We start from the raw sequence: 27,731 nt of genomic DNA on the forward strand, positions 1-27,731 counted from the left end.
GTCCTCGCCCCCATAATGAAGTACCATTCAAGAAGAGCACAAACAACAACAAACAGAACAACAACTATCAGCCACAGACATATTTTTAATCTTCATCCTCCATGCTAAATTGTCAGCAAAGTCTTCATAGCGGAATCTTAGTACACAAAAAACTAAACGTTGCCGCTCTCTCTCGATCCTTTTCTCGTTGTAATGTTGTTGGTGGTGGTGAGGGAGGTGTTGGTGGTTGTATTCTCTGTAGAGCCTTCTTTGAAATTTGAATTCAAACAAATATGTGGAGGAAATAATTGTTTCGTGTGCCTGTCCCAATGTAAACTCCTGTCACATGATGCAACAGAGAGACGATCGATACTGTGTCCCAGCAGGTACTGCGCTCTGTCGGTGAAGCGACAACATCATTTCACAGAATCATCGCTACAACCGTCTTCTCTTGTGTCGTCACCTGTGTCATCGCTGTCTGCCTTCACCTTAACCCCTCACTGACCTCCTGCTGCTATCCATAGCGGTGAGTTCTTGCTGCTTTTCCTCGCCCGGTCTTGCTGTCGGGTTTGTCCCTCTCGCGCCATCTTGTCTCTTCAGTTACCTGAGTATGTGCAGGTGACAATAGGTGTACACACATGGCTGTGTTGTTCGTGTGTTGTGTTGGTGATGAGTTGTTAAAAGAGGGATCGTTTTTCGTCTCTTCATTTGATAGCATGCAGGATTACGAGAGTATCGTAGCACTAGCTGAAATCAGATGGCATGAATTTAGTAACAGCTATTGTGTTTTCAGCGTAGCAATAGGGTCCGATATTTAGACGAGACAAGTATAATGCCGACGAAGTGTGTAAACCATTGCAGACGGTGTGTTTTGCGTCTGCTAAATAGCCCCTCAAGCGTTCTGTACGCACCATGCAATGTTGCTAACGTCCATCACTGTAGTGTGTTTTATCCCGGTAGGTAAGTGAAAAGCTTGAATCGTTCTGTACAACACCCAGGGGATTAAATAGAGTTGCTAGCTCTTGTATCATAATGGGCCTTGTACGCACAATATATATATTTTTTAAATACAGGCTCAAACAAAAGTCGATTTTTTTGACGGACTAGCTGTGTCTTTGAATGAATGAAGTAATCAATCAGTTAATCCAGGTATTCAATTTATAAGATGAATTCCGTAATTGGCCAATTGAGTAAGTAAGTAAGTAAGTAAGTAAGTAAGTAAGTAAGTAAGTAAGTAAGTAAGTAAGTAAAGTGTTTGTTTGTTTGTTTGTTTGCTTGTTGATAATTTTGTTTGTTTGTTTGCTCAAAAATACAACACTGGTTTGTGGCTCAGAAAGAAATCAACATAACTGTTTCATAAAATAAGAATGTCAAATATCTCGTTCAGGTAAAGTGTGGTACTGGGACAAGAAGCAAGCATGGCAGCCGCCTCCACAAGTCACGATGACTTCTACAAAATGGATGCCATTCCAAAAGGTCAGTTTACTGGTGTGTAAAGCATGGTATTTTTCATTATTTAAACATTACTGGCATAGAGAGAGAGAGAGAGAGAGAGAGAGAGAGAGAGAGAGAGAGAGAGAGAGAGAGAGAGAGAGAGAGAGAGAGAGAGAGAGAGAGAGAGAGAGAGAGCAATGCCATTTGGAAGTGTTGTCAACGGTAAAACACATTATGGAAACTGCTTTCCTTGCCGTCAACACAAACTGTTGTTCGGGCATGTCCAGATACTCTCCAAGTGTTTTGCTGGGGAGAAAACGGTAACGGCCATGTTTATCATGACAACCAAATGTTGCTTGGACAAAGTCGAAGGCGCGAAGCCCTAAGTAGGCTAACGCAGTAACCTTGCAAAGAGGTATGCTTTCCCGTATTTGTTGTTGTTGTAGTCTGTAGAATCTAAAAGCTCAAATGTGGTGCCATATGAGCATACAATTTACCAGTGTCGTATGTGACCTCAATCCAAAGGATTTACTCCGATGGAAACTGTGCATTGGGTGGCAAAATGTCTCCTGATATCCTTCGACATGCTAAAGAAAATTAGTTTCGGTCATTTTTGGTCAATTTAGGATTTTCAGGTTATTTTCAAAACTCTGCACTCCGGTCAAGCATGAATGAGGAAACAGTATACCTTGGTTTAGCCGTCAGTGTATGTTTTGTGCTGTGCCTCTCGGCTCTCAGAGTCTGCATGATATTTTCCTGGCACTCGATGTTCAAGCTTGTCATCTTTTCTCGCCAATATTAGTTATCGATAGATTTGACTGTGATATCCAGATTTATCAGTGCCAATGTCGAGAAAGCTGAAATCATATCAGATCGAGGCGTGATTCAGCCCACTTTGAGAAGGACTCAGGACTACCAATCAAGGCCAGACACAGTGGCTAGACAGCTACCCCCCTCCGCCTCACTTGACCGTGTCATCACCCCTCCAGTGCCACGAGCTGCTGGCGATTGCATCAGCAGTCAAAATAGCTACCACCCCCCCCTCCCTCCCCCCTCTTTGCGCTATTCACTTCACCCCCTCTCTGATCTTATCCTGCGCTGACCAATCCTTCAGAGACTTTCCTCTCAGATAAAAACTCGGTCAGGCAGCTGTGTTCAGATCGCAAGTACCGGTCATTGACCCAGGTCTCAAGGCCAACCAGCTTTTACAATGCATCTGCCTTTGATCTGACCGCCCATCCAGAGCAAACATATTCCCCCTATGTATTTTTCCTTTGATGTGCCTGCTACGTACCACTGATCCAGTTTCTGGGAAATGTATAGGTCATTGACTGCAGGGATACTCATTAAAGGCACAGTAAGCCTCCCGTAAACCATCACAGAGCTCCCCGAGCGTCTACATACAGTACCAGCATACTTCCATTTAAACGCTCACCGAACGGGAACATCCTGGCTGCTTTCTGTCGAGCGTGAGAAGTTTTCAAAGAATTTATTTTCGTGGACTTGCTCCTCTACAACAATGGCGCCTCGTTTTGGTGCTGGACGGCTGTTATGAATATTCAATACCGGAAATCACGCCCGGACAGTAAGCCTCCCGTAAACCATCACAGATTACTGTCAGGCTTTTACACACAGCACAAACACCCTTCCATTTGAACGCTCACCAAACGGGAACATCCTAGGTGCCCTACGTAAAGAGCGAGCAAATTTTAAAGAATTAATTTTGCAGATTGTCAAAAATGAGTTACTTCCCTTCGGATCTCATTCTATCGATGTAAACTGGCGATAGCCGTGGATCGATGATTATCAGAATGTTTTTGGACCGTGGTGCGTTTTTGCGCTAGACCTAACTTTTAAAATCTAAATAATAAATTGACAGCAAGACAAGATCAGTACAATTCGAAGTTTTGAAAGTTTGAAAAAAGAAAAGCCCGGAAGCAGGGTCACGCAAGGGCCGTAGCAGACGACGGTTTATGCATATCGCCGTTCCTCTAAACAGTCAAAAGCCATCGCTAGAGTTCTTGTGAACCACAGCCGTTTGTTTCGTGCATAAAAACGTGCTATTGTAGATAAGCTCACATCGAGTCGCATTCAAATGACTAACTGACGACTACATTGTGAACAAGTCGCGTAAGGCGAAAATACAACATTTAGTCAAGTAGCTGTCGAACTCACAGAATGAAACTGAACGCAATGCAACGCAGCAAGACCGTATACTCGTAGCATCGTCAGTCCACCGCTCATGGCAAAGGCAGTGAAATTGACAAGAAGAGCGGGGTAGTAGTTGTGCTGAGAAGGATAGCACGCTTTTTTGTACTGGCTTCGTTTTAACTTTCTGAGCGTGTTTTTAATCCAAACATATCATATCTATATGTTTTTGGAATCAGGAACCGACAAGGAATAAGATGAAAGTTTAATTTTGATAACAATTTTTATATATTTAATTTTCAGAGCTTGTTTTTAATCCAAATATAACATATTTATATGTTTTTGGAATCAGAAAATGATGGAGAATAAGATGAACGTAAATTTGGATCGTTTTATAATTATTTTTTTTTACAATTTTCAGATTTTTAATGACCAAAGTCATTTTTAAGCCACCAAACTGAAATGCAATACTGAACGTCCGGGCTTCGTCGAAGATTACTTGACCAAAATTTCAACCAATTCGGTTGAAAAATGAGAGCGTGACAGTGCCGCCTCAACTTTCACGAAAAGCCGGATATGACGTGATCAAAGACATTTATCAAAAAAAGGAAAAAAAAACGTCTGGGGATATCATGCCCAGGAACTCTCATGTCAAATTTCATAAAGATCGGTCCAGTAGTTTAGTCTGAATCGCTCTACACACACACAGACAGACAGACACACACACACACACATACACCACGACCCTCGTCTCGATTCCCTCCTCTACGTTAAAACATTTGAGTCAAAACTTGACTAAATGTAAAAAGGGAAAATGGATCACACGGGTTCACGATGGCTCAGGGGTAAGATAAACCACGCAAAAATAAATTATTTGAAAATTGTTCGCTCTTTACGGAGGGCACCTAGGATGTTCTCAATCGGTGAGTGTTTAAATGAAAGGGTGTTTGTACTGTGTGTAAAAGCCTGACCGTATCTGTGATGGTTTACGGGAGGCTTACTGTGCCTTTAAGACCGTTTTCTAAAATATGTTAACACCAGCTTTGCTGACCAACTTAGTACAAGTAGTGACAGTACTACTGCTGTCAATTATTTCCCTTCAACTAAGGAAGTAAAACAACAAACCGATCCAGTATATGTGATAAAGAAGAAAAGACAGACCTTCAACAATAGGATAAGGGGTGCAACTCTGCAACTCTTCTGAATCAAAAGCATAAAGATCACCTGTGAACAATTCTAGGATCAGGAAATCTGAACATCTGTTTGTTTTCATTATAGAAATAGAAATGAAATATAATGCTTTTGATTATTTATGACTTAAGCTGTGGTAAATTTGGCTGGTATGCAACTTTTATATTTCTGCTTGATCTAACAGTAATATTAAAGGTCCTTGTCTACATTTTTATACCGAAATCGCCATTTGACCATTAAAATGCAGAGTCTATTATCTACAAATATCAACAATACACCCCCTTTCGATCAGGAAAGACGAAGCCAGTGTAGCCGTTTGAAAATTCATTGTAGTATTCCAGCGTAGTACTCATAGTAGGATATCCTTATTTGGAAAATGCCAAGCGCAAAACTCCTCTCAAATCCCGTGCATTTTGTGCGTTTAAAAAAAAGCGTGGACAGCGCTCCAGTGTCAAACTGTTGCTGCACTTGTTTGGGCGTGGTTATAAGCATAGTGACATGAATTTGATTGGTCAGTATTTTTAGGCAAAGCACATGTTCTCAGCAAACAGAAAACAAAATATTGGAAGCGTGAGTCACGCTACCCCAAAATAAAAAAAAATGTCACATATTTTTTTTTCTATATCTTTTTTCCTCATGGTTCATTCATCATCTGAAATAACTTTTTAGCGAAATCTAACCATAAGATTATTGAAAAAAAGCAAAAATGTAGACGACCACCTTTAATAACACACACATAAAGAAAAAAAAAACACCCAAGAAATCAACTTGGAAAAAAATTGTAGTCAGCTTTTTATACTTAGTTTTACACAACAAAAAACATAATTTAAATTTAAAAAAATTGCTGATTTACTCTTTTGTTCAAAGTGTGTGTTTATGTGGTAAGTAAAGTTCCATAGTAAATTACTTTGTAAATTGTGTGGTAGGGGGTACATAAAGGGGGTAACTTTTAGTGAGGTTTAGTGTGTGGTTGTGTGACAGGGTGTGAATGTGGTTTTGATTTCTTGTTTCTTTGAGGCGGCTTTTATTTTAAATTCTTTATTAAAACAAGGTTAATTATCATTATATTAAAACATAGCATTTTAGTCATCAAGTTTTGTGTGTGTTTGTGGTAGTTATTAGTAGTGCAAATCCACATGTATGCATAATAAGTATGAATGTACGTTTTTTGTGTATGTGGTTAGCACGCGACGAGCCACTGGGGCGGTTGTAAGAAATCCCGGCCGGTTGGGGGCCGGTTGGGATTTTGGGAGGCCGGTTCAATTTTTGACTTACCAGCAAAAAAAGTTAAGGTACACCCCTGGGAGGCTACTGCCATGTCGGAAATGTTGGATTGTCTGTTCCTGCTTTCGCAACTTTGCTGCTATAACTTTCATTTTTCAAATACTCTTTCGTTTTCTAAGACGTAAATAAGGCATCTAAAAACAACAAAGAAAATATTGTGTAAACAGATCACACAAAAAAGTTTCAGTGGAGGAACACGGAACAGCCTTCGCGGTTACTTGCAGACTTTTAGACTTCAAAGGCTTTAATTTGGCAATTCTAAACGATGACAGGAACTGAAGTGCCCCGGACTGTATCAGTGAAGTCCTCTGGCTCATTTTCTGTGTTGAAGACAGCTTCCAGTTCTTCGTCGTTATCGACGAACTGCAATGTTGATAATGTTGTCGAATCGCCAACTGCAGACGACACAATATTCCAAGACAACTTTCAAAGATGGCGTCTTCCGATAGCGCTAGCCTTCGTGACTGTTTTGAAGCTGTTGAGGTTTTTGTGTGGATTTTGCATGGCTATGACAAAGAGGGATGGGACAGTGATTCATGCTGGAGCAAAACGTTTAAATCGGCTGCTCATCAGTTTCCAGCCTTTACGTGAGTGATGAGCGCTGATACCCTGCAAGAGAACTCGCTTCTTGCTCCAAAGTTCAGTTTGTTTACGGCTGTTCCAATCGCCTCCCTCGGTAAGATTAAAACATACCATTCTACTACTTCTCTGTTAAAGGTGGGTGGAAAAAGTGGGTGTTTATTCATTACACAGCTTAATCTTGCTGATGCAATTACTTTCCTTTTATAAAGTTGCCCTTTAAAATAATGAGAGACTTGTGTTTTCTTTAAGTGAGATTTTTTTCTTCAAATTTACAATTGGAAAACTACTTCCTGCCCGATATCAAATTCACTAGGAACTTCCTGCGCGATATCAATTGATATACAGTTCCTAGTTGACCAATGACAACAGGTGTTTTTGTCATGTGATCAGAAAAAATGCGATAACAAGAAATATTTCCAAGGGAAAACTTCTGATTGTATTTTCTTGTTTTCAGGAATCTGTTTGATCATCAATAATTTTGAATTCGAACGGTTTCCCTCACTGGACACTGGGCCTGCCGACAAAGGTAAGTGTTTTGATCGGGATTTAATTAGTCATACGAATATGTATTATGTTGTATGTTGGTGACTTCATCTTTATCAAACACGACCTCGGACCGAAAAGCTTGCCATCTATCATTCCATTTTCCATCTAATAATATATTAAAATAAACTCACATGCAGATGCATGCAATTAAACACGAACAAAAATGTACAATCACCAACAAAATTGTTGCACATACAGGGTGAGCCCCCAAAAATGTAACCCGCAAAAATGCTAATCATTTCTTCGTCTGGTGACCGAATTACTTTATATTAGGTTTACATTTACTTCGGCTTATGCATGACACGTGAGTTTGTAACTCAAATGGTCTGACATTTGCGCAAATTCAAGAAAACTTGTCAAATTCGCAAATCGACTTAGCGGTATGGGGTTTGAAATTGAGCGGTAGCCAAACTTATTCAGTTTAACCTTTGCCGTAGGTCGCTAAAAACATTCTTTGCAGCACGTCGTGAGTACCCATGTAACCATACTTCTCAGAAGGAAAAACATGCACGGGTAAACAAAACAAGAACAAGAAGAAAAAAAAAGAAAAAAAATACAGAAATCAGGCTTTTCATTGAATTAGATTATCAAACTAAATATATTTCCGATTTTGTACTTAAATTTATCTTTTACGTGTTGTGTAATTACGCACCAAGTTAATTCTTACCTGAAATAAACAGGAACCATAACTCAGCTTTTATTTTGACACCGAACTGTAACTCCCCTATGTGGGAGTGGGATAGAGATCCCTTTTCAACCAACAATCTCTCGCATATACACCACCCCTGAAGCACAAGACAGTTTCACAATCACTCAACTTTACTATACAATCATCCCACAAACAGTACTACACATCACTAATAAGCAAATCACATACACCACAAAACACCCACACACAAACTATTGGGAGTCTAGAATCAGGAGAAAAAAAACAATTCTGGAACAACAACAAAAATATAACAATCTTAAAAACAATCCCAGAAAAATCTAAGTACCCCCCAAGTATGTCAGTAATGCAACCAAGTACAGACGCCAAGTCTCTTCCAATAGACTGCTTCGCCACCTGCAATACAAGAATAGACTAAATAGGCTCTACCTGCAACGCAAGATTAGACTGAATATGCAATCAGCAAAATGTCAAGCAAACATGGCAATCACATAAATCAACAAGTCATAAACAAGAAAAGAAACCATGAATGTTCAGTCTTTCTTGATTCGGCGTAACTTAATCAATCACACTGACTGTAATTATCGACAGTCCATAGTTCCGCACAGTTTCACACTAAGTGAAGGCGATGACGACTATTCGGTTGGTGTACACTGTTCTTGTTTAGTCTTGGCGAGATCAATTCTTGCGATTACACACACCAGGCACAAAGGTGAAGCAAACCAGCTACTAAATGAGAAGTACTGGTATTGCCGGATACAAAGATAAAGTTTCAGCTAGGCAAAAGATATACCAGCCAGGACACAACACCAGACTGCGTGAAGTAAGGCCGGGCAGGAAGCTTGGCGGAAGTAGTGTCGAACAACCACCACCGTGCTTCTGACCCCAACTGAAGACAACACGCTGTCCCAGGCGTTACCGCACTCAGTACACCAACTCAGCGGTCGCAGCCCTGAAGCCTGGTAAACTCTCCCAGCAAAACTCAATAACGGGCACTGGAAATGAATGAAGGCTAAGTTTAAGCTACTAGCCTGAAATTCATAACACCATAATCTAGATAGACAAGTACTTACAAGTTCACTTGGTTGACAATCCCTTTGTCAATCAAAAAACAACAAAGTCAGGATTTTGAAACCCACAACAATCATCTTGCAAAAATTACAAACAGCATTATCAAAACTCCCAGTCCTGATTTTGTTCAAAACCATACTCGGTTTGATGCAAGGGAAACAACCGTGTTATTCTCAAATGGTTTAGTTTGGTTTAAACAGTTTTATTCAGTTGCATAAATACAAAGCCGTAATTGAAAATTGTAATTAAGGGAGCACAACAAGATAAACTTATAAATGTGCTCTTAGAAACAAACGAGTAATGTGGCGGACAATATTGTAAATGCATGATAATTAAACAAATGAAAACAAAAACAACAACAGCGATAACTATAGCAACAGTGGTACGGAAATCTCACACACACACAACGCACACTTACACACACACACGTGCACACACACACAAAACACACACACACACACACACACACACACATAGAGACACACACATAGAGACACAGAGGACAATCAGATACAGGGAGAGAGAGAGAGAGAGAGAGAGAGAGAGAGAGAGAGAGAGAGAGAGAGAGAGATATTGCATCCACTATAGGTCAATTCAATGTTCTAGTAACAAAATGACTAAACATAATATGGTGTTAACAAAAACGTTTGCTGTCTAATATAAATTTCTGAATCTGATAAAACAGCGCTGTGTTTTCAGCCAAGGACTTGTCACTATTACCGTACATAGCACACAAAACAGTAATATTATTATTATCTGGTAGAGTATCAATAGTGGTTGCTCTAACATTCGTGTACAATGGACAGTCAAATAAAAAGTGTTCACAATTTTCAACATGAAAACCACACCTGCAGAAAACATCATTTGTCAAATGTCTTTTAAACATATCTGCATTTAAATCGCTTATCTCTAATCTTAATTTACAATGAATGATTTCTGCTTTTCGAACTTTAGAGTAGACATACGGGGGAATTAGAGGGTCATCTCTGGACAAAAATCTTTTAAAACAACCAATTGAATTCGTTTGTTTTATATGATCAGGTAATTCATTCCATAAAGATGTTGCAGAAGGAAAAAAGGAATGCTTATATAATTCAGTTCTACATCGAAACATTTGCCTATCATATGGTTTGCGTCGGTGGTACGGATTTACTGCTGAAATGAGAGATGGTAAGTAATCAAGTAAGTACACTGGCGCTAGACCATTAACTAATTTAAAATAAACGATCAATTTATGTTTTCTGCGCCGTTCTTGCAGTGTTGTAAAACCTGACTCATTGTAAAGTTTTTGATGGCTTGTTCCACGAACAGCTCCGATAATAGTTCTAATAGCATCTAGGTGCATTTTTTCAAGTTCAACTGCCAACATTGCATTGCAATTATCCCATATTACATCTGCATAGTCAAAATGAGGAAGAATAAAAGCCTTATACATCATTTCTAGTGCCTTGCGACTGAGCCGATATTTATAGGAACGCAAACATGCAACTAAAATACGAGCTTTAACAACTATAGAGTGTACATGATGATTCCATTTACAGTCATTTTGCAGATACACGCCCAAATGTTTATGAACAGTGGTTTCAATTAATATCTCTTCGCCAAATTTTAGCGGCAATGTTTCCGGTTGTCTTCTAGTAGAGACAGTCAATAATTCAGTTTTGGACTGATTAAAATTAACTTTCCAATTTTTTGCCCATTGCATTATCTGTTGTGCATCAGAATTCAAAATTTCAGTGCGTTCAAGTGTATTATCGAGGGACACGTACATACTCGTGTCGTCGGCAAATAATTTAATTATTGATTTAATATCAACAACAATGTCATTAATATAAACAAGAAACAGAAGTGGCCCCAAGACTGACCCTTGAGGGACACCAGAATGAACACAGCGGTAATTTGACATGCAACCTTTTATAACTACAGCTTGAGTTCTATCAGACAAATAATCTTTAATCCATTCTAATAACATATCTCTTATACCTATTGCGTATAATTTATAAATCAGACCACGATGCCATACTCTATCGAACGCTTTGGAAATATCAAAAAATATTGCTTGTGATGTACATTGCTTGTCCAAAGATTGACACAAATCGTCATATATACCAAGAAGTTGAAAGACAGTTGAGTCACCTGGAATAAAGCCTGACTGAGATACTGTCAATAAATTATGATCTGTCAAATACGTAAACATATGAGTTTGAATACATTTTTCCATTACTTTACCGATACAGCTTAATAAGGATATTGGGCGATAATTTGTGCATAGTGACTTCTCGCCTTTCTTGTAAACTGGGGTAACATGTGCCACTTTCCAAGCCTTTGGAAATTTACCTTCGGCTAATGATCTACTAAACAGTTTTGAAAGTGGATCAGAGACAACGTCTACGGCTGCTTTAAGAATCTTGTTATGAACAAGATCGGGACCAACTGCCTTGTTTTGGTCAAGGGATTTAATAATTCCAGAAACCATGTCAGTAGTAATAATAAGTGGAGGAGCGGATCCTGGGTGCTCTGACAGGGTTGGAAAAGGATCATCTTCATCATCAACACAAGATTGGTTAACAAAAAATGTATTAAATACTTCTGCTTTCTCCTCATCAGAATAACAAATAATTCCGTTATTGTCAATTGGTGGAATTTCTGACTGTGATAGGCCTTTCTTGGTCATGAATTTATTTACTAACTTCCACCAATCTTTGTTACCAAAATGTATTTGCGAATTTATTCTATCATCCAATTCAATATCATATTCTTCTTTTCTTTTACGAATTTTGTCTACTAAAATGTTTCGAATGCGTCTGAATAACGCCCAACACCACATAGAATCTAAACGTTTAGCTAAACTGTGTATTATTTGTTTTTTCCTTATCAACTTTTTAATTCCCTCGGTTATCCATGGGGCATCTCGTTCATTTATCACAACTGTTTTTACAGGCATACAGTGCTTGGCAGTAGTCATTAGTATATCCGTAAATGATTCGACTGCTGCATCCAGTGGTTCTAAGTTAACAACCTCAGGCCAATCTAGATTTAGCAAATCATCTACAAATTTCCCAATATTGAGTTTTGAATAATTATAAATGGTGCGCTTGAATGAACGTTTTAAATTAACTGTTTTCTTTATTTTAACATACGGGCAAGAATGGTCACTGCAAACTGGAGGGAAAATATCAACTGCATCTATCATGTCTGGGCATGGGGTTAATATCAAGTCAATAAGAGTGGATGAATGCTCTGTAATTCGTGTTGGTTCTGTCACGATTTGAAACAAGCTATTAACATTTAATAATCGTTGAAGGTGAGGCGGAGGGTTGTTCATACAATCAGCATTAAAATCGCCAAGTATTATCAATTTCTGTGGTTTAGTTTCCAAGACAAGTCAAACCATACAGGAATTTTCCTGGGTCACAGTAACAGAATTTACTCCAACTGTTAGCGTACGTTTTCATGAGAACACTACCGAAACAGAATTCGTCTTCCTTGCCAAGCAAAAGTTTTAATGAACAAAAAGACAGGACTGCGAGTTTTACCTCCAAGAAAAATTCACGCAAAATCAAAATGGCGGCTCGCAACCATGTGCGGACAATTACACGTCTGGTCAAAAATCGTACGTTAAACAACATTGAAACGAGATATAATACCCCTCCTACATCATAAATTCCAAGGAGTTAGAGTCGCGACTAATCATGTTACTCCCTTCTGGGGCAACCAACATCGCAGCACCACGTGGAACTTGTGTTTGACCGGCCCAAAAAACCGACAACAAAACTACTCCACTCGTGGTGAGAGGATAGATAGCGTTGAAAAATATTATACAGTGCTATAGAGAAGATTACTGCACTAGCATGCATTCTCTCGCGCACGTGGTCACAAGAATATTTCTCCCCATATCCCAACGACAAAAATTAAACACAAATGAGAAAAACAACTGAACGCAACATTCATGCGCAAAACTCAACAACCACTCCAGACAAAGTCACAGGTAAAGAACAACTAACCTTGCTGCCCGAGGAAAACTCGACACTCAGCCCTACGTTTCACGGAACACATCAAGCGAAACACCACGCAGTCAAACAAGACTGACAGTGGTAGGCCATCAGAGACACAATCGAGCGTCCACTGATTTGATCAGAGGGAAAGACCCCGAACAAGCATGTGTGTCGCCTTTTTATACAAGTCAAGTCAAGTCAAGTTTTATTCCAATAAAACCCCGTGAGGGTACATCGAAAATTAAAAAACACAATAAAAACACATTTCATTCAACACCAAATAAAAGGAACTAAAACAAAAAGAAATCAGACTATGTACAGAAAAGGGAGTTGAGGGGTGAGGGAGAGCAAAAACAATACAAGAAACAATTCAACAATAATAATAATAAATAGTAATAATAATAATACTAATACTGATAAAACACTACAAGTGCAAAGTGATTACATACATTTCTTTACTATGGGAAATGGGGGGAAGGGAGAGGGGGGGGATGATGGGTGGGTTAACATAAGGACAAAAATACTATTACAAACAACACAAAACAGATAACGGAGTATTAAGCTAAAAGAGATCATAATACCGGAATCTACTCAAACGACCGGGAACGATCCCAATAACAGAAAACAACCCCAACAAGACTAGAATTTACGCAGTTACTTCCCCTACACCGTAAACTCGCAATGTTCAGTCAGTTCAGTTTGTGACACGAACCCACAACTATCTCCCTTACAATCGCGATATTGTCTGAAAACTTCTGTGTACACATCGAAGGCCCAATCAGGGTTTCAATCTACAAATCCACTACTCAATGTGTATGGTTAGGGTTAGCCATCTTGAAATAGATCTGAACTCTTTTCAGAAAGAGAACCAGAAAGTCACATTACACTGTCAGAAGTATGGTTACATAGTGTCTCACGACGTGCTGCGAAGATAGTCGATGTTTGACCTTTGTTTATTTAATTACCTGTCAATCAATTTTAATGCGGGTTTAGGAGATAATAGATTTTTAGGTGTTTGGGGCATTTCCAAAAGCTCATTACAGAATTCCACCTAGTTTTTGAGATATTCGCAATTAAAGTCCGGACTGTTACTAAAGTACTCACGACCTACGGCGAAGGTTAAGGTAGGATGACACTTTTGAAAATGCGTTGGAGTAGCCCCCCTTTTCGGATATAAACGCTTTGTGTGTCGTAACAGGTAATCCACGCATTAGCCATATCGATATATAGGAAATGGCAGAAGTTTACAAATATCGACATTTTCTTTCAGTGCAACTAAAAACAATCGTTAGAACTTGCATTTACGACATGTCATCCGTGAGAACGTGTCAGTAAAACAAGCACTTGTTGGCTGACTGAATGACCCCTACAACAGACGACAGGTAATGGAAAGCAGTCTGCGCGGATACTCAAAACAAACGGCTAATGAAAAAGTGTGTTAATCCCTGCTCTGGATAAAAGACATCGACTACTTGGCAGCGTTCACAAGAAGAACATTTTTTCAGATTATCACCAGGGGCGGATCAGTTCATTGTATGGGGGGGGGGGTCCAAAAGTATATTGTGAAGATATGGGTGTGAAGGCGCGAAGCGCCTAGCTTGATAAGGGGGTCCGGGGGGGGGGGCATGCCCCGACCCCCCCCCCCCCCGGGAAATGTTGAAAAAAAGGATGCAAAATGGTGCAATCTGGTGCATTTTGAGGATGATCATTACCAGTTTCAGGCAGCAGATTTTGTCACTGATTAATACCCCAAAAAATGAAACTCAATGTAAAATAAAGAAATGCACCATAAAAATATGTTTATTTTTTTGGCTGGGGGGGAGGGGGGGTCCGGAAACCCCAGAAACACCCCCCCCCCTCGTCCGCCCCTGATCACTTCTACATTGTATTGCTCAGATCAATGCACGTAACGTACTTGGGGCAGATCTGAATTTCACATTGAAAGATGACAAAGGGGTCTTCTGAGTTGAGAACCACATGTGGTAGGATTCAGCGCAAGAGACTGGATCCATCACCTTTATTTCACTTACCAAAAGTCTTCTTTTCCACATCCTTATTTCTCTGCACCCCGCATGTCGTAAGAGGCGACTAACGGATTCTGTTTCTCCTTTTACCCTTGTTAAGTGGTTCTTGTATAGAATATAGTCAATGTTTGTAAAGATTTTAGTCAAGCAGTATGTAAGAAATGTTTAGTCCTTTGTACTGGAAACTTGCATTCTCCCAGTAAGGTCATATATTGTACTACGTTGCAAGCCCCTGGAGCAATTTTTTGATTAGTGCTTTTGTGAACAAGAAACACTTAACAAGTGGCTCTATCCCATCTCCCCCCTTTCCCCTATCCCATCTCCCCCCTTTCCCTCGTCGCGACATAACCTTCGTGGTTGAAAACGACGTTAAACACCAAATAAAGTAAAGTAAAGTCAGCGCAAGAGACCTAAACTTCAACTTGTCATCTGGATGTTCGTTTTTTCCATGTTCTATCACGTTTTCGAAGGTCTCAAAGCCACAAGTACAGTACCAACACTTGAACTTGATACATGTATCCATTTACAACGCCGCGCGTCATGCTGCAAAAAAAGTAAGCATCGGTGTCAGTGATATGATACTCGTGCTACTGCTTCACCACCAGCACACGCACAAACTTTATCTCCCCACTTTATTGTCCCGCCTAGCCTATTTACATAATTGACAGTCACATATTTATGTATTTATATAAATGGTGTGTGTGTGTGTGTGTGTGTGTGTGTGTGTGTGTGTGGGTGTGTGTGCGTGTGTGTGTGTGTGTGTGTGTGTGTGTGTGCACCGAATATTTCAGAAAACCTGACTCGCACGTTCGAGAATATGGACTTTGACGTGAGATATTTTGAAAATCAAACGTGCGCGGAGATGAAAACACGGATGGAAAGTATACAAAAAGACGACCATTCCAAGTACGACTGCTTTGTCTGCTGCATAAGTTCCCATGGAAACGAGACAGGGGTTTGCGGAGCTGACGATCACACGGTGAATATCAGTGAACTCCAGGAGTACGTCTACTCAACCCAGTGTCGCTCCCTGGCTGGAAAACCCAAAGTCTTCTTCGTTGATGCCTGCCGAGGAGGGGAGGGCCAAAAAGGTATTCTTCTTCTTATTATTATTATCAGTATTATCATCATACCAGTTAATGAGACATCATGATAGAGCACATCGGGGAAAAAAATGAATTATTGAACGAAGCACGTAGTTTCGGGCGCGTGTAACCACTGACGTAAATTTGCTAGCCTTGTAAACGCGTGAGTAACAAGAGGCGAAGCCTTCAAGGCTCACGTAAGAAATCGACAAACAGTAACACAAACTCAATCACTCCGTCACACATACACACACACACAGTAAGCATAGGTGAAACTGTGCAAGAAAGCGAGACACTAGATCTAGATCTGTCTGTCTGCATGTAGTCTACTTACAGGGACACGACTGCCAACTAGTCTCGGCCCGCTCAAAATAACAATGACCGAGACTTTCAGTAATTCCTTCGCGTGATGTCTAACCCGCTTACGTCATAATGTGACGTCTTCAAATGACGAAATGTTAAAGTTTCTACCACAGACATACACACGCACATACGCACGCACGCACAGACAGACAAAGTTACGATCGCATAGGCTACACTTCGTGAGCCAAAAATGAAACGTTCACGCTGTTTTTCCCTGACAGCAGCGTGCCTCTCAGGACTTGCTGTGTTCACGCATGGCTGGTCATCGCTGTACCCACGCAATTATCCAAACAATATCAAGCGTGTTTACAGACCTGGCAAATTCACACCAGTAGCAAATGAAACACGAAAAATGTCCATTCAAAATGAACAGCGTCGATGCAATGTCCACCAAAGATTTATTTTGGGAAGTGTTAAAGGTGAAGTAGATACATTCTCAAACAAAGTTTCAACATGTTGCACCTAAATTAAAGCATAAATTCTTGTGACATTTAATTTAATTATTTAATTAACGAGAATTAATCAATGCTTTAATTTGGGAGTTAGAAATTTGTCGCAATAATTTCTTGGCCAAGTTTATTTACAAATTACATTCTCTGCTAAAGAGCTTTACAGTCAAATCCAATTATTCACACCTAACGTAACACACCATACAGTGACAATTAATGCAGTGCCTGACTACGGGGGGGGGGGGGGGGGTGTTATGGGGGTTGCGCAACCCCCCCCCCCAGCCTAAACATGTACCTCACTTATTTAACCCCCCCCTCCCAGCCTAAACATGTACCTCACTTATTTACCCCCCCCTCCCAGCCTAAACATGTACCTCACTTATTTAACCCCCCCCTCCCAGCCTAAACATGTACCTCACTTATTTAAAAAAATGTATTATTGTTTATTTTAAGCTGTTTCATGCAAGGAGCGACCATTTTCCTATCTCAGAATATGACCTACAAGGGGCAGAGGAACATCCCCCTGGACCACCACTGGCAACCCCCCCCCCCCCCCCCTCCTAGTCCGGCCCTGTAATGTACCAACATTCACTATCTCACTCAGTCTCAATTCGCACAATTTGACACAAGAAAGATTCCTATTCATACACATGCATATATATTTAATCAATGAAGTAGATACATTCTCAAACAAAGTTTTAACATGTTGCACCCAAATTAAAGCATAAATTCTTGTGACATTTAATTTAATAATTAATTAACGGGAATTAATCAATGCTTTAATTTGGGAGTTAGAAATTTGTCGCAATAATTTCTTGGCCAAGTTTATGTACAAATTACATTCTCTGCTAAAGAGCTTTACAGTGAAATCCAATTTTCCACACCTAACCTATAAAACACAACATTCCAAATGCAAAAAAAACCCCCAAAAAATTCATTCTCTTGGCTCAGAATTGGTGTCGAATAATTGTGACACAAAGCGATTTACTGAAAATGTTACTTGTCACTCACTTTGACACTGTCGCCAAGCCAGTCTAAACTGCAGCACGCTGCTTCGGGAGGGACTTTTTCCTTTACACTTTAAAGCCAAACACCATCAGCTGCGTAGAAAAAAACAACGAAAATGCTGACTCAAAGTCAAACCAAAAGCTGGCCTCAACAACCTTAACCAGGTTCTCCTCGTTCTTCGCGAGGCACCACGGCTCGGGAAGCTGCTGTACATCACGACACACTTCTTCAAAGTTGTAGTTGTCATTCTTGATAGATGCACAAGCGTTCTGCAATAAAGCATGCAATTTAGAAGTGACAATGAATTTAAAAACAACAGAAGACATCAAGCATAATTATATCAAAACAGAATTACGCTGGAGGGGAGAGAAAACTGATCTGTTTGATGTGTTGATCTGACTTCAGTTTCTGCACCATTTTTAACTTCCATGCATGATGTACATTCAAATCAATCAATGGTTCAGTTATAATATATCACTTATCGGTTATTTCTTGAATATCTGTTGTTCCAGTTCTAAATTTTCATATAGTCTTTTACACAGATCTGTCAATATTGTTACTTACTTTTGGCAATTCTTGCAGTTTCTTTTATGGTGATGCTGTCATCTTTCCAGCGATTGAGATGTCGGCACTTTCCCCCTGAAAAACAACCACCATGGAATAGAAAGGGTATATATAAATCTACAGCCGAATTTCTAACATTCAGAAATTGTTCTGTAGCAAATTTGTCGGTTCGCTGAGCTAAAATAGTGGCCGATGTGAGCGAGAATTCTCCAGAAAAACGATCTGCTGATCAGCTTGCGTGCACAGCTTCGGTTTTTCCAGTGGGTCAGATGCTCTCGCGTTTCAAGTGTTAAAAACAAAAATAATGACGTGCCGTCCACAATCAATCTTTATTGTTGATTCACATGACTCATTTCAATCATCAGCAATGATCTTTTTGTATTGCTTTGTTTGCTTTTCACATACCTCAGCCACACACTCCACCTCCCCTTCGAAATTCTCCTTCTTCTCCATGTGTTGAAAGACTGCACCGGAAGTAAAGATACTGTCAAAACCTCTCGCAGCCGCAGACGGGAGTTCGAAACAGGGCCAGCGTTGGCGCGCGCGCAGAGTTGGCGATCCTGTCAAGGGATATCTATGACTAGAGGAAGGGTGAATCGCGAGACAGAGACAGACAGCGTGGCGGTTCACCACAATCACCTTTGAAGGCGAAGTCCTGTCAAACGGGTTTGAGAATTTTAGAGCTTATTTCTTAGCCCTATATTATCTGCTGTGGCTTCTCAAATGCCAAAACATACAGACAGATGATGATAAAATCGTTTATTTAACGTCACTCTGTAAAAACATTGGCGACATTTGTCTTAGATTAAGAACACACACCGGCACGCACACAAACTTTCCCTTTATGTACAGTGGTTCACCACCCTCCCGCCCCCCGCACACTCTCGCTCATCTAATTAAAAATGGTGTTAAGAGATACTTGGATATAAAATGGTATTTTTAAAAGTTCTGATAAAAATATATAGTAGCTGTATGAGAAGCAATGGCGTCAGCCGCAGCAACGTCTCTTCATATCCAGGGACCAAGTGGGTGCGTGTGCATAAGTCCAGCGATAAGTTTGGGACCTTGCCACCCAAGGTCTTTATTAAAACTTAAAAGATAGCTCAATTTTTCCTTTGAGGTATTTGGCAGAATATTTCTATTTGAGTTTATAAACTGAGTCAGGGGTTGAAAGTGGCATGAGTTCAAATCACACTCCAAAGTCAAATGAGCAATGGTGAGGTCGGATTGACACGTGCATTTAAGCTCTAGAAATTGGTAATTCCCAGCTTCTGCCCTTAGGCGGTTAATCCTTTTTATTACACGTGGGCATGCATTATAGGTGTTCATCTGTTTTGATGGGGCTTCCCGAATGAGCCAGCCAGAGCTTATAGCCTTGTGCATATATTTGTTCCTCCATTCTCTCCAGAGAAGAGAGTCTGTAAGGCTACTGATCTCAGAAGCAGACAATGGCAGGTCTACCTCGGAGGCGCCTATGCCTTGGGCAGCTTCTTTAGCGGCTTTGTCCGCTTTCTCGTTGCCAGGCACGTTCACGTGTGCTGGACACCAGACCAGGTTAATCTCGCTTCCTTTTTTTATAATTTTATTTGCCAGCTCCTTTATGGCAATGACAAGATCATGTCTTTTTGATCTTTTGTTAGATCTTAATGCTTCAATGGCTGCTTTGGAGTCAGAGAATATAGCTATCTTTTGAGGAGGAGTGTTCTTGAGATTGAGATGAACAAGCGACATGCAGATGGCAAGGAGCTCAGCTGAGAAGATCGAGTTTCTGTTGCACAGTTTAAATTTCCCAGTCATGTCATCGCTGGGGATTACAAAAGCTGCACCAGCCTTCTTGTCATCCAACACTGACCCGTCTGTGTAAACATGAACATGGCCTTTGTATACAGTATCAATGTGCTCAAGGGCTTGTATCCTGAGTAATAACTGATCATCCTTTGTAGCTGTGCAATATTCTGTGTCAAAATTCATTTCTTTCATTGTCCATGAGGGATCACGAGATATGGGGTTTTGGGCCACATCATTTGGGTCGACACTGATTTCATTAAAGAGTGAAGCATTGAATTGAGCCAGTGAGGAGAAAGTAGTGCCAAAGTGGGCCTTTTTGTTTTGGACATGATTGTAATGCGGTTGTAGCTCCTCTTTTGTTGAGTTTTGCACTGTGTTGGCTCGAACATTGTAATCTGCGCAGCACTTACGCCGCCACATGTCAAGAGGGAGGAATCCTGCTTGGTGGTATACAATGGCCTGCTTTGAATGCCTTGGGTGTCCGAGGGCAAGCCGAAGGGCACGACATTCCGCTGACTGTAGCTTATCAAGCCATTTTCGAGCCGACGAGAAGTAGGCCTCCTGTCCATATGATAGTCTTGATCTTATAAGAGCTCTGGTGATGTTTGTTAGAATAACTGGGCACTTTGCCCATGGTTGGGCAGCCAGTATTTTAAGAAGGTTGATGGTCTTATTTGCTTTGCTTAAAAGATACTTTAAGTGAGCAGTCCATAGTCCATTTGAGGTGAAAAGTACGCCCAGATATTTCACCTGCTGACTGGGTGAGACAACAGATTTATCTAGTGAGAACTGTATCTTTTCTCGATCTTCCAGTTTTTGGTTTGTAAAGACAACGAATACAGTTTTCTCGGCAGAGAGAGTGAGGCCATTCTCCCGCATATAGTTCGCAATGTTATCTATAGCTGTTTGCCACTCTTTAGAGAATTTGTGTTCTGTTTTATAGGTTTTGTTTTGATACTCTTTGCATAGAGCAATATCATCCGCATAAAGCGTCAGTTCGGCTCCATGTGTTTTAATTGTCGATATGTCATGCAGCATAATGCTAAAAAGCAGTGGTGCTATTACTGAGCCCTGTGGCACTCCCATGTCAACTTTGCGAGTGGATGATTTGGCACCTTTATAATCAGTTTGAAAGGATCTGTTCAGTAGAAAGCTTTTTATGTATTGAAACATATTACCACTGATGCCTAATTGCTTCAATTTGAACAACAATCGTTGGTGCCATACTGTATCGTAGGCTTTTTTGATGTCAAAAAAGACAGCAAAGAGAGACTTCTTGCGTGAGAGAGCTTTCTTAATTTTGGAGGACAGTTTTACAATGTGATCCGAGACACCCCTGCCTCGACGGAAACCGGCTTGGCACAGGGGTATTACCTTTTTTCTTTCAATTTCATCTGCTAGTCTGGATTTTAGTATTCTTTCATAGATTTTGCTCAGATGGGAGGTCAGAGATATAGGGCGCCAGTTGGAAGGGTCAGCTCTTGGTTTTCCAGGCTTTAAAATGGGGATCACAACAGCCTCTTTCCAAGCTGAGGGAATCAGGCCAGACTTCCAGCAGCATGTTGAATAAAAATCCAGTAAAAGATTTAATCCTTGGTTTGGTAAATGTTGTATGACCTGATAGTTTATTGGATCAGAACCACAGGCGGATCGGACTTTTGTCACCGATGCTATAGCCGTTTTCAGTTCTTGAATGGATAAGGGAGCATTTATTTTTAAGGAAGGGTTGAGTTCTGGGTCGTTTAAGTCCTGTTTATCCTCCCACTTCTTACGGAAGAGTTCCTGCTCACATAACAGTTTATCTGTTTGGCTTGCTGCTGCAAAAATATCTGCAAACAGACAAAAGCCGCTAGACCACATCACAAACAGAACTCTACAATACACAGGTTTTTGCCCACACACACACACAAACACACACACACACAGAGAAGCCGTATATATATATGTATATCTATATCTATATCTATAAATATATAGAGATAGGTGACAGTGTATTTTTCGCGTGGCTATAAATTGATTCGACCTTTTCACTTTGACAGTAAGAACAACTTACGGGTGCAAGGGAAGCGTTGTGGACAGCGCAGTGACATTCTAAAAATAGTAACTTACAAACGGGAATATGGATTGAAGCCACACGAAGGAAGGGAGATAAACGCAAAACACTGGAGAAGATAAGGAAGAGTTACTTATAATGGTGAAATGAACACAAAAACCAAAATCGGTTCAGCGCTGCGCGCTGAGAGCACGTGTTGAAATATCTCATCGATGATATTGTGTCCGGGGTGTAGCTGAATACGGTGTCCAAATTTGAAAAAGATCCACCGAGAACTTTGGCGTTGTGATGTGGTGTAGCGGCTTTGGTGTGTCGGTATGGGGGCCCGGGTAGCTGAGGTGGAACCAAAATCGGTTCAGCGCTGCGCGCTGAGAGCACGTGTTGAAATATCGACCAGGTTGTGTCCTGTCCCGGGTCTACCTGAATATGCCCACCAAATTTGAAGCAGATCCATCGAGAACTGTGGCCGTGCATCGCGAACTCACAGACAGACACACAGACTCACACACAGACAGACACAAGTCGTATATATATATAGATGTAAACTGGCGATAGCCGTGGATCGATGATTATAAATGTTTTTGGACCGTGGTGCGTTTTTGCGCTAGACCTAACTTTTAAAATCTAAATAATAAATTGACAGCTTGTAACACAAACATTCTTTAATCATAAAAGAATTCTTTTTTCATCAAGACAAGATCAGTACAATTCGAAGTTGTGAAAGTTTGAAAAAAGAAAAGCCCGGAAGCAGGGTCACGCAAGGGTCGTAGCAGACGACGGTTTATGCATATCGCCGTTCCTCTCAACAGTCAAAAGCCATCGCTAGAGTTCTTGTGAACAACAGCCGTTTGTTTCGTGCATAAAAACGTGCTATTGTAAATAAGCTCACATCGAGTCGCATTCAAATGACTAACTGACGACTACATTGTGAAAAAGGGAAACTGAATCACACGGGTTCCCGATGGCTCAGGGGTAAGATAAACCACGCAAAAATAAATTCTTTGAAAATTGTTCGCTCTTTACGGAGGGCACCTAAGATGTTCTCAATCGGTGAGTGTTTAAATGAAAGGGTGTTTGTACTGTGTGTAAAAGCCTGACCGTATCTGTGATGGTTTACGGGAGGCTTACTGTGCCTTTAAGTCATTTGTACTGGAAACTTGGATTCTCCCAGTAAGGTAATATATTGCACTACGTTGCAAGCCCCTGGAGCAATTTTTTTATTAGTGCTTTTGTGAACAAGAAACAATTAACAAGTGGCTCTATCCCATCTCCCCCCCTTTCCCCGTCGCGATATAACCTTCGTGGTTGAAAACGACGTTAAACACCAAATAAAGAAAGAACGTTTGGTAATAATACCCAATGCATTTGTGAATGTTGCAAACCAAAAAATATAGTGGAACTCTGCCTTAGACACCTACAGTTGCGATCGATCTGAGCCGACTTCAAAAAAGGGGTGCGTATCGCTTTCGCTACGTGTCATTTGTGCTACGTGTCATTTTTCCTACGTGTCTTTTGTGCTACGTGCCGCTATCGCTACGTTGATTAGTGCTACAAATAATTTGTCGATGAGTCGCTATCATTCGTTCATTATCACTACGTGTCGACAGCACTACATCTTTTAGCGCTACGTGTCATTATCGCTACGTGTCAATACCACTACTTACTGACGACTCTCTCTTTCTCATATTTTCGCTTGCTCTCACTCCTGGTTTGTGTGTGTATATGTATGTCTGTGCGTGTGTGTGTCTGTTTCAGTGTGTGTGTGTGTGTGTGTGTGTGTGTGTGTGTGTGTATCTACCTCTCTCTCTCTCTTTTCTGAGTTCTGAGTTCTCTCTCTCTTGCTCACTCGATCGCTCACTCGATCACTCTGTCTCTCACTCTGCCTCTCTCTCTCTCTCTGGCCTTAATGATTATAATAAACTATTCTGAGTTCTGAGTTCTCTCTCTCTCTCTCTCTCTCTCTCTCTCTCTCTCTCTCTCTCTCTCTCTCTCTCTCTCTCTCTCTCTCTCTCTACCGGCACGGTTGGCCTAATGGTAGCGGTGGACTGACGATGCTACGAGTATACCGTTTACGGTCTTGCTGAAAAATTACATTGCGTTCACTTTCATTCTGTGAGTTCCACAGCTACTTGACTAAATATTGTATTTTCGCCTTACGGGACTTGTTTGTTTGTCGTGCTGTGTGCCACACGCGTTGCAGTTGTCACCGTGTGTAGAGTTTAAGATGATGTGATTCCTATTCTTATAAAGACAAAGTCGATCTCTGTTACACCCCCGTAAAAATTTACATGATTACCCATATGGTCTTTGTTGATATTCTTTGTCTCGTGACTTTATCAATATGTCGCAGAATGATTCCACAAAATTCAAAACAGGGATCAGATTTTACCCGCAACTTCTGACTCGAGCAAATAGTGTGCACAGTCCAAAAAAAAAAGTTTTACACATCAGCAAATAGGAATGAACATGTAACCCAGTGGTAAATATACAGTGGATTCTGTGAACAATAACAGCTATTGTGTTTTCTGATTCGGTTGGCGACAGTCCTGGCGTGCGGTCACGTTTTTTTCGTCGCTCCGGTACACGGCAGTTGTCACAGTGAGCACTCATCGCTCTTCCCGCTGTCTACTCTTCGCGACCTATTGCGTCGTATGATCACCGAATGTGTTAGCTTTTTATTTTCTCATTTCTTCTCTTCTCTCTTTTGAAATATCATGGCCTCGGGTGTTAACCCTGTTTTTCTGAAAAGAAGAGACATTCCCCTGTCCGACAGTGACAGTGTTTCTGTGCTTGAAGTGTGTTTGGCTGCCGAAAGAGTTTCTGGACGAGAGAGTGTTCTCGGAGCTCAAGAGATTCGGGGGCTGTGGAGGATTTACGCAGCTACCAGAGAAGCTCGCAACACTCTGCTTGTTCAAGGTTTGAGTTTGAGGAACGTCGCCTTAAAGGTATGTGGTGAAAACCCTTTTTCGTTGCGTGACAATCTCGGCATTGAAAAGCCCTCTACTAAAGTTTTCATTGACAATCTCCCTCTCTCGGTAGCCGACTCTGAGATCGAAAACTCACTTGTTAGTCTCGGTTGCGAGCTCCGTTCAGGAGTTAAGCAACAGAGAGCTAGAGACAAAGATGGAAAATTGACTCGTTTCCTGACCGGGGGTCGTTTTGTCTTCATTACTGTGCCCCCTGTCCCTCTCGAGAAAACCATGACTGTAAGCATTTTCACCGCTGCTGTTTATCATAGGGAACAGAAGTCCGTGCCGAGGAAGGTAGTGTGCAGCAAATGTTTGTTGGATGGGCACCATGTGTCAGTGTGCAGCAAATGTTTGTTGGATGGGCACCATGTGTCAGTGTGCAGCAAATGTTTGTTGGATGGGCACCATGTGTCAGTGTGCAGCAAATGTTTGTTGGATGGGCACCATGTGTCAGTGTGCAGCAAATGTTTGTTGGATGGGCACCATGTGTCAGTGTGCAGCAAATGTTTGTTGGATGGGCACCATGTGTCAGTGTGCAGCAAATGTTTGTTGGATGGGCACCATGTGTCAGTGTGCAGCAAATGTTTGTTGGATGGGCACCATGTGTCAGTGTGCAGCAAATGTTTGTTGGATGGGCACCATGTGTCAGTGTGCAGCAAATGTTTGTTGGATGGGCACCATGTGTCAGTGTGCAGCAAATGTTTGTTGGATGGGCACCATGTGTCAGTGTGCAGCAAATGTTTGTTGGATGGGCACCATGTGTCAGTGTGCAGCAAATGTTTGTTGGATGGGCACCATGTGTCAGTGTGCAGCAAATGTTTGTTGGATGGGCACCATGTGTCAGTGTGCGAAAATGAAGTAGTGTGCAGAGACTGCAGATTACCAGGTCACAGACGTGGCAGTCCTGACTGCCAGACAGCCACCGAGAAAAACTCTGAAACCGAAACTGCGACAAGTCACGAGCCGGCGCAAACCGAAAAGTCTTTTGAAGCTGAAACTACAACAGACGAGCCGGTGCAAACCAGTGACAGGGCTCCGTCCTCCACCACCAACCTCGTCACCGCCCCCGACTTTTTCGCGAATTTTCGACCGTCTGTTCGTACACCGAGGAGTGCTACGCTGTCGGCGGGATCGCGAAGCCGCTCGGGATCTGTGAAGAGACACCGATCACAGGACCGCAACCGTGATTTTTTCTCTCAGCCTCAGAAACAGCAGAAGTGCGCTGATGTTAACAAATCACCGGCCAACGTCGACAATGTCAACAAAGAACAAAACGCCAAAGAAAGCGAGACGGGATGATTATGTCCCTTATTGAGAAGATTTCTTCCCCCTTACGACTACTGCATGTTTAATGGACTGTGATTTCTGGTCATTGCGATTTGGATGCGAGTTGGAACTACTACTAAAACATATTAATATTTTAGTATGGAAAATTTACAAATATTGTCCTTAAATGTTCGAGGATTGAGAAATGTTACTAAAAGGAAAAAACTATTTAGTCGACTGAGAGAAGGAAGATATGACGTAATTTGTATTCAGGAGTCTTATATTACACAGGCAGACGTAGCAACGTGGAAAAAAGAATGGGGAGGTGAATTAATCTCGACTGAAGGAACAAAACACTCGAAGGGTCAACTTATTCTTTTAAGAAAGCAGTTTTCCTTCGATTGGTCCATCGAGTGTCAGCATGAACGAATTGTATCCATAAATCTGTCTATTAATGGAAAAGAAACAACTATTTTTAATGTGTATGCTCCAAGCACTTTCAGAGAAATGAAAATATTTTTTGCTGTTCTTACTGAAGAGATCAACAGAAGTAATTCGATGATTAAAATAGTTTGCGGTGATTTTAACAGTGTTAGAGATAACAACCTCGATATCATTAGTGGAGAAAAACACCCTGCCGCACATGTCAAACTTTTCAACTCTTTTGTCGAACAGTGTGGTCTAAATGACGTCTGGCGTATTTTGAATCCCGAGACTAGGGAATATACATGGTCCAAAATAAATATTAACAAGTTTATAGCCAGACGGTTAGACTATATTTTTACAACGGAAGAGGGAATGGACACTGTGATCGAGACTAATTTAATGTCTGTCCCAACATCCGACCACAGAGGTGTACGTATTACACTAAAACTCTCTAACGGCAAGAAAGGACCGGGTTATTACAAATGTAATAATCTACTCTTGAAAGATAAGCAATATGTGCACAAAATTAATAGTGTAATTGACACTTACCTTGATGAAAATAAGCATGAGAACCCTGAACAAAAATGGGAATTATTAAAAATAAAAATAAACGAGGAAACGATCCGATTCAGTAAGCAACGTGCAGTTTTCAATAAAAATAAGCAGATTGACACGTACAACAAACTTGAATCTTGTGAATCCGATCTTGCTAGGGAACCTGATAACGTCACTTTACTAAGAAAACGCGAAGAACTTAAAATTCACCTTGAAATTCATGAACAAGAGCGATTGAAGAGCGCACAAACGAGATCTCGAATTAAATGGATTGAGGAGGGGGA

At 40.9% G+C, this 27,731-nt stretch overlaps 1 protein-coding gene across 1 annotated transcript in view; it reads left to right on the forward strand.

The window, feature by feature from the left end:
* Positions 1-15,720: 15,720 nt before the first annotated feature.
* The window catches only part of LOC138956275 (caspase-8-like), a 63,846-nt gene continuing 51,835 nt past the window's right edge, over positions 15,721-27,731 (forward strand). Inside the window, exon 1 of the mRNA XM_070327675.1 lies at positions 15,721-16,012. Coding sequence (XP_070183776.1) covers positions 15,739-16,012 — 274 coding nt within the window. The 5' untranslated portion in view covers positions 15,721-15,738. The remainder of the gene's footprint in view (positions 16,013-27,731) is intronic.

Source organism: Littorina saxatilis, unplaced genomic scaffold (genome assembly GCF_037325665.1).
Source record: "Littorina saxatilis isolate snail1 unplaced genomic scaffold, US_GU_Lsax_2.0 scaffold_316, whole genome shotgun sequence".
In the NCBI taxonomy this organism is placed as follows: domain Eukaryota; kingdom Metazoa; phylum Mollusca; class Gastropoda; order Littorinimorpha; family Littorinidae; genus Littorina; species Littorina saxatilis.